The 8,878-nt window shown below is 35.5% G+C and overlaps 1 protein-coding gene across 1 annotated transcript; it reads right to left on the bottom strand.

Moving 5' to 3' along the window:
- Positions 1-3,132: 3,132 nt before the first annotated feature.
- Positions 3,133-8,592, bottom strand: LOC141592142 (uncharacterized). The gene is made up of 3 exons (XM_074412725.1): positions 7,884-8,592; positions 6,168-6,298; positions 3,133-4,360 (listed from the first exon to the last, which is right to left on the bottom strand). Exons 1-3 carry the CDS (start codon positions 8,151-8,153, stop codon positions 3,616-3,618), a joined length of 1,146 nt encoding a protein of 381 aa, XP_074268826.1. The 5' UTR covers positions 8,154-8,592; the 3' UTR covers positions 3,133-3,615.
- Between the last annotated feature and the right edge of the window lie 286 nt (positions 8,593-8,878).

Here is an 8,878-nt window from a genome sequence, read left to right as displayed (position 1 = left end):
AGTTTGGCCCAACTATAGAAGTTGCGGTGTTTGATAAGATATTTTGACACATAAAGACCATATATTAGGTCTAATACATATCTAGATAAAGTTAGGCCTAATTTCTAGTTAAAAGCATTTAGGCGGGAAAATTTTCAGTTTTCTTATTCTTTTAGTTTAAGGGGGATGTTTGTACTTTGTACATTGTACTTTGCATTGACAAGTTTTATTTTTTCATTTTTTTTCCTACTTTTTTTACCTTTTGTGTCTTGTCCACCTCTATTTATCCTACCTCATTTTGTTTCTCCTAACCCCATTAAGGTGCTATCCTACAATTTAGAAATGAACCAAGTTTATTAATGAGTTTTTTTTTTTTTTGACAGGTGGAAAGGTAGAGGTGAAACAAGATTAAAGCCAAAAACTTAGTTCAAAATGAACAATAAGGAACAAGGCTCTACTAAATTTGATTTTAGCACACTATTACAATACCACTTTCACTAACCCTGAAAATGGTGAAATTGGGCTTTTTTGTATCAAGCTTATTTTCATTTCACTTTAAGAGCATGTAAAATATAGGGGAGGTCTTCTTTATTGTGAAACATATATAAAGGATCCTCTTAGATAAAGGATGAGCACAACTTCCTCTAAAATTAGAGAAAGTTGAACTTTGGCCTTTGTGTCAAATACCCACCCATTTCCATGTGGTGGTTCAACAAATTACTTTTTCTTTTATCAGCTAGTCTTGCTATAGACGGATATATCCGTCTATAGCTAAAGACGGGTCAAATAGCTTGAAAGTGGTAACATTTTTGGTCCCCATCACCCCAATTGTTGCTTGTCCTATTAGGAATGTGCTATTGTATTTGGCCCGTCTTTAGTTATAGACGGATATGTGCCGTCTATAATGAGATTTTGTGTTCTTTTATAAAATGCTATAAGAATAATTTGTGGTAGAGATGATGCATAAGAGGATCCTCTCTATTATGAGATATATAGAGGAAAATTTTATGAAGAGGATGTAAATGTTAAAAAATAAGGTGGGTCATAGATAAAATAAGGTATCGAAAAAAGATAGGAAGAAAAAAAAAACATACCCGATGGATTCCAATGTTTGGTTGGAGCATTTTGGAACCAACCTGCTAAACATCGTCGACATTTTACTAATTATCGTCGATATTTTTTAATGACTTTCCTAATCTACACCTCACTCTAAATCTTCCATATTTTAACATCTTTTTTTTCAAGTACGACATTTCCACCACCACCGCTTCAATTCCGCCATCAAATTCAAGGAATCGACGACAAATAATCTAAACTAGTTTAATTTTTTAAAAATTTGTAGTTAGTGGAGTAGTAGTTTTAGGTGGTTTAGAATAGAATCGTTATTGTTAGAACAGATTAGCGATTATCGATTACCGCGCCAAAAATTAATCTAAGTCAGAAAATGATTTTTGTTTTTCAAAAAAAAAAAAAAAATTTCCGGACGAAAATGTAAAAAAATTTCAAAAAAAAAACTCCGGATAAAAAACATTTTCGTCCAGACGTAGGTCCGGACGAAAAAAATTTTCGTCCGGATTTTTTTTTTCTTTTTAAAAAAAAAAATTCCGGACGAAAATATTTTTAAAACTGTTACTAACTTGATCGTTGTTACCGTATGTTTAAAACCGTTTTAATTGAAAAGTTCATAAATTAATTTACGATTTTTTTCCGAAAAACCGTCTTTTTTTTGTTTTAGAAAGATTAGAGAGAGGGATAAGAGGAAGTTAATGGGGGGGCAAAATTGGAAAGATGTATTAATTGTCGACGATAATTAGTAAAATTATCGACGATATTTAACACGACCCTTTTGGAATGGAGTTAGATAGCCAATGGATTCTCACTCCATTCCAACCCCTTGGAATCTCATGCCCACCTCCTCCCCCATGGATTCAAACTCCAAGGTATGGAGTTGCAATCCCATAGCTATGGTTTATCATTCCAATCTATTTCATTCCTAAGCAGTGAATCAAACGAACCCTATTTAGACTTTATTAAGTACGATTTTGATTTGTTTTAATTCTCTATTGTCAATTTTGCTTTTCAATTTAGTTCAGATCTGTAAGTTTATCCGTTGAATTTAATACCCTAAGTTTTATTCTATAAGTTCTAGATAAGGCAAGTTTAACAAATTTGAGTCCAAAAGAACATGCCCTTAATTTGTTATAGAGCTATTTTCCACAATAGGGAGACTGGAAAATTAAAGGAAAAGAGAGCAACACATAACAATTACGAAGTTCCCGAAAAACATAACAATTAACAACACATAAGACCATTCCCAAGCAAAAGGTCGACTTAATCGGGTCAATCAGAATTTTTACTCTTAATCAGCCCTTATTAACTTGACCCATTTCACCCTCCCAAGCAGAAGGTCACGATCTGGGTCAATTAATCAAATTATTTTTCACTTTCATCATTTCCCACATTCTCTACCTCACTAAAACCGCTCTCTTATTTTTTCCATCATTATTTACTAACTAAATATACCCAAGTTATTTTTGTATTTTTCATAAAATAAAAGTAGTCCAATATGTTAAATATTAATTTAATGGGATACACTACTGGAAAAAAATTATTAAATAACATTGTTAAAATTTAAAAATTGAAAAGACGATTTTATTGACAACAAAAAAAACGCAAATATAATTAAAAAAAATCGCATACATAAGATAAAAAACATGAAAATAAATAATTCTAAAACTTCCAAACTAATTCTACATAATAAAAAGAAAAGCAAAAAAAATTGAGCAACCGTGAGAGAATGGACACCTATTGGGTCACAAAGGAGGTCAATTTGAGCTAATAAGGGTCACAAATTGACCTTTACTCACCTTGATCACCCCTTAGATCATCCTAATTTTTTTCTTAACTAAGGATTAAGGTGACCTTTCACAAATTGACCCCCCCAATTGACCTTACTTGGGGGTGGTCTAATGGTCATTTTTTTTAAGGATTGATGGTTGTAGATTATGAGTGTTTTTATCTTACAGAGTTCCCGGACACCAGAGATCGCTTGTCCGTAAGGCTTCCTTCGGTAAATCGGTAATCGTTGGAAGCAGGGAGGTTGGAAGCAGGGAGTATTATCTAAATTAACCATCATTCCAGGAACAAGAAGTCTCAACCGAACAAATGGTAAAAAATCTATTCCAGAATACCCCAAGTCTAAAATAGGACGCACTGCTTCTGCGGAAGATTTTACAAGTAATTTTGATTTAATACAACATATCCTAGAACTAAAATTGTACTCGTGATAAATCTTTTATTCCGTCTAAAGTAGATCGACATATTAAAGATAAATAGATATTTTCATTTAAAAAATTAAGTGGAGGTGAGGAAAAAATACTTCAGATGTACAGTCTGGAACTCTCCTGAATTATCATACAAAAATTCATGTACATATTGTGCTGATCACCAAGAATGTCGTCACCAACGGCCGTGTAGCAAAGGAACCAGGTTATCCAGTTTATCATCTTAGTCTTACCGCTTCCGCTGCTTAATGTAGATGAATAATGGCAATTCAAATCTCATTCTTCTCCAAAGACAGCAAAGAATAAAGACCACTGCAAATCACAGGTTGAAAATGCAATTAAGGCACATCAACTAGTCAAGAGCAGCTTTTCCTTTTCGACCGGTAATTGGCTTAGGCAAACCATCGAATATTGGATTAACAAAAGCGGCCTGAAAATCAGGCGTCAGTGACCAATTGGGCCATATAGATCCGATACCATTTCCATCCGAATCAGGTAAACTCGGAGTGCTGGTGGATTTTCTCACTCCTGAAGAGCTTTCACTCACAATAGATTCCCCAAGGCTAGTTGGGAAGCCATTTTCACCATGTCCTTCTACTTCGGAAGCTAGATTAGACCGACTTGCTACTTTTGTTCTGAGAGCTAACCCTTTCCCGGTAATCGCAGAAAACCAACCTCCACTGCCGTTTTCTTCCTTCAACAATTTCTCAGGAGTACGAGTTTCCTCCATTTTCCGGGGTCTGATATTTAACTTATCTATCCATTTAAGATAACTTGTATCTACATCACTAGCCAATTCATCTCCCTCTGTCTTGAGACCATTAGCCACGCTTCTTGACCTTCGGTGTTGACTGAGAGGAGGGTTCATTAGTGACGACGATGTTGAGAATCCTTCGTTTTCTTGGTAAGTGGTTGACCCTTTGCTGTAAAGTTCACAGCCTTCAGAAGAGTTTATCCCACCATTAAGCCCATAATAGTCCCGCAAAGAACACACGGCAGGTGACACCTTGCGATCTGGAGTCAACTTTAACGATTGAAATGATCCAAGAAGATCGGACTTCATATGCCGAGACGGTGATTGGTCCGAGCTGTGTGGTCTGTACCAAGGTTAAGTGATGTGAGAAGTGTTACAACAGGGAACTATTCACCACAATCAAAGAAAGACAGTGTGATAAGAAACGATTACATTCAAGCCTAGACAACATTTCCAATAACAAAACATTACCCCTCTGTTTTATCAACACAAAGTGGCTCTTTACGACTGCAAATTCAATATAAAAAGAAGTACAACCAGTTTAGGGAACCATTTTGCTCTAATCATGATTTCCATCATAATACAAAAGCAAAGAATAGCAAGTCTCTGGCTACACCAAAAATTGAAACAAGTCTAACATTCCAAACATCACGAATTAAACAAGAAACAATGGTAGCACACAATTATGCCTTGCAATTTTCTACTTAAGGCAATTTGTTTCCATGTACATAGCCTTGAAATAAAAGGATATTCTGTAAATCATATGAGTGTACTTCTCATTTTTGAGGACAAAAGGAGGAACTGGAGTGATAACTGATAAGCAGCACCACCTTAAGAAGCTGGTCTAATTTGGGACAACTGCCAGTGAGGCTTGCAGCCAGCATCTTCTTCGGGAAAGACTTCTAATCTCAATATACCTGTCACTCTGTCAGTATCTTACAATCTATACAAATCTTAACTTCTGGTTTAATGTGCTTAGATAAATCACCGCAAAACTTTCACCAGGTTCTACAACCACACTATTAAGCTTGCACAGATACTGAAAGCTTCAGAAATATGATACATCAAAATACGAAGGGCGTGTACTTCAATTGGCACTACAGGAGAAGGGGTAAAAATCATTATAACTCACTCAATCAATTTCACGCATGGATTTCCCTCTATCACACAATGATTTGTGCCTCAGACTTCTCAACTAATAGAAGAAGATTTTGATGTAAGAAAAGAGGCAAGACAATGGTAGGGAGATAGAATATGAGTTGGGTGTTTAAACATAAAGTATGAGTGGTCAAAGTTTCAAAATATGAGGTGTCTCCAAATCCAACAGGAGTAGTTATACCGTTATAACATCTTCTATGCCTTAGCTAATCAACTGCCATGTTCCTACTTATATGAGAACTACAGTGTTCCATAAAATATAATTCCTCCGTCACATCGAGGTGTTCAACTTTGCTTTGGGCACAAAGACAAAGATATGGCCAAGAATACTCCTATGCCCTTCATTCATCCTCACTACCCTCCCCTACCCACGCAGCTCCTCCCCAACTTTTGAGTAATATGCAGAAATGAAGTTGGCCCCCACAGCAGTTAATCTTCAGTTAAAGAGCAAGATCCAGATTCATCATGTTTGCTTATTGACCTATAGCCAAGAGGAAAGGGAATGTGACCATGCTCTACTAAGCCGTTCATCAATGAGATAGGTAAGAGTAGGCTTGTAATCTACAGTTTCAAGGCATGTCTAAGCTTACCAAAACAGAAAAGTAAAAAAATGGCCGGGTAGTAGGTCAGCAGTTATGAAGCAGAGTATGGACACTCACACTTTTATAAGAAACACATCTTGAATGAAAACAATATCAAGCAAGTTTGTAACCAACTGTCGTGACAACTAATTACCATTTACCTAAATGAAACATGTAATCACAGCCTACTTCTAGAACCTATTAGCCTGGGAGAGAAAAAAAAAACCAAGGTAAATAATCAAATACGAAGTACTCCATAATAGTACATCACAGTATCGCACACTTAGCAGTTACCACAGTCCTTGAGTGCCAAACAGTACAGGCCGCATAACAATGTTATTTTCATAGTAGCTGAAACTAAAACAACGAAAATAAGATTGAAACATGAGAGAAGACAGTCACGTAATATACCCTGTTGAGCTGTGACCATTAGATAGGCAAGGAGAAGGAGGGTGTCTTCCAGGAAGTGGAATTCGAAGTGACTTGAGAGCAAACATTTGACGATCTGTAACGAGTCCGTTCATTTTCTTGATGTCAGCAACCTACAAATCGATAAGCAACTTTGTAATGAAGATACATTACATAAGTATTGTTTAAGAAAACTGTTCATCAGAATCGAACTATCGAAGTACCAAATTTATTACAAACATGAAATGCTGAAGTAAAAACCTTCATGAATGAAAATGTTTTTTGGGAAACTGAGAATGTGCTTGAAAGTTTTAATTAGAGCAATTCCGATGGAGATGAAAATTGAATAGCTTGGAAATTCAAGCTAATAAGATAACACTGGAGCAAAAAAAGATGATCGTCTTATGCAAGTCATTAGCTTGGCTCAAAAAGTGAATATTTTAGTTTAAAGTAGGAGACAAAGAACGGTTATAAGATGCACTCAAGTAAGACGATCATCGCCTTAGCATTGGAGGACATTGTATCTTTGAGGAGGTTAGCTTCTACATTCGTGGACAACTCCCAAGTTATTCAAAGTTTAGTTTCTAATAGATCAACTCTAGTACCGAACCTATGTTTTACCAACTTAAAATTAGCACATCAGGACTTACTAACTAAGAAATCCTCAGTTAAAACATCCTCCAATGTTAAGACGACAACTTTTTTACGAGCCAATGAATTTGCTTTTCCAACATCAATAATCAGTGGTCCCATGATTTTGAAGCAACCACATGGCTTGCACGAGCCAATGAATTGTTTTTTACTCCAATTGTACGCGAGAACCGTGGATTTTCAAGCAATTGCATCTTTCATACAATTGGGATTTGGGGGTTGTTCTTAGCCGTTCCTATGTCGATAAAAAAGTACACATGTAGATTGTAGCACCAACAGAAACCCACATCACCATATCACCGACAAACCATTGTCATCTAAATCTATTGCAAGACATTGCCATTAATTTTTAAAAAACTTAATAGCTAATGCTCTTGTGGGGTCACTCCTTAGATTATATTCCATCTCAACTCTCAACTACCAGTCTACCATTAGTGAGCTAAAAACAATTCTAAAGTCAATAAAAACGAATACTCGGTGATATCACATCATAAATGCCATTTTGTTTCTCCACTAGTCAATAATAACATTAACATTAAAGCATAAACTAATCTAGTACCAAAATATATGTCGGCAAAGATATACGGAGTATAATATTAACATGAATCCCTTATTTTCTTGCTTGTACTAGTCGGTCCCTACATCGAATCAATAATTCATCTCAACTTTTCTCATAATTGAAATATACCAACTTCTGCAACAATCCATTTCATCTGAGAATGATAACTTCCATACTCTACAAATTCATCAATAATGGCTTTTTCAATCACATTTCCGTTGGTTAGATACAAAAGTATAGAACCTAGTAGCCTACAAATTCAGCTATATTACGCGGTTCTAGTGGTCGAGCTAGGGGGCAAGCAAGAGATGTCTACGGTCTACCTCTAAACCAAAAACATAAACTTTTTAGTAAAAAATTTCAGCTTCCCTAAATTTATCAATCGATATTTCGGCCCCGCTAACTTCAAATCCGACTCAACAACGTGCTCTAAACGTCGTATATATGAACAAGACAACACAATTAAATTAAATTAAATTAAATAACAGAATGTAGTACTCCGTATATACCTCAACGCCATATCTAATGGCAATTCCGGCAAGAGTATCCAACTTAGTGATATAATGCTCAATAGATCGTCTCGGCGACAACGACATCGAAGAAGACGAAGATGGCGACGTCGGAAACACCATTGACACATAGGAACCATTCAACGTAGGACTATCTTCCCCTCCACTACCATTTTCTCTATCCTCATAACCATACCTAACTCCATTCCTATTTCCGTATCCATTACCGTATCCATTTCCATTATCATCATTCCACGCCTCAAATCCCATCACTTCACTCTACCTTCAACCACCGACACCTTCAAATTCCGCGAAATTTACATCGTTGACATGGATTTCGCTGAAAATTTGCACACAAATTGGTTTTGAATTAGGTTATGATGGTGGAATTGTTTTGATTGTTGAATGCGGTGGAGTAATTTGATTGAAGGAACTCAGGTGTGTTGATCAATTTATTGATGATTGGAATTGAATGCGATTGAGGAAACCCTAGAAAAAACGTGAATTAATGTATAGAAATTGCAGTGAATGATGATCAAAAGGAAGAAGAAGAAACGTGAAAAAAGATTAAAGGGGGAAAAATTGGAGTAAAAATTGGGTGAAGAAAGCGGAAAAAAAGGAAGAAAAGATATAGAGAGGGATAATTTTGTTGGACGACTCTTATTTCTTTTTGTGGAGAGTTGTTAACTTTATTTTTGTATTTTCCTTTATTTATTTATTCATTACTTGGATTACGTATAAATTAATACTCGTATTAGTTTATTATTGACCAATTTGACCAAGTTTCACACGTTTTTGTTGTTACGAGATAGAATTAGTCTTGCATAAGGCGGTTTGATATTAATATAGTTGTAAGATGAGTCTGCATACAATTCTATTAGTGGTAAAAGTGGGTTACTAAAAAATTCTCGTTTAAGATAACTTCGTGTAAAACCACTCTATACAAGTATTTGTGAGGATCTTGGTATTCTTTGGTAAATTACAGATTATAATTT

The sequence above is a fragment of the Silene latifolia genome, chromosome 7 (genome assembly GCF_048544455.1).
Source record: "Silene latifolia isolate original U9 population chromosome 7, ASM4854445v1, whole genome shotgun sequence".
Taxonomy (NCBI): domain Eukaryota; kingdom Viridiplantae; phylum Streptophyta; class Magnoliopsida; order Caryophyllales; family Caryophyllaceae; genus Silene; species Silene latifolia.
This window is presented reverse-complemented; position numbering and strand designations above follow the sequence as displayed.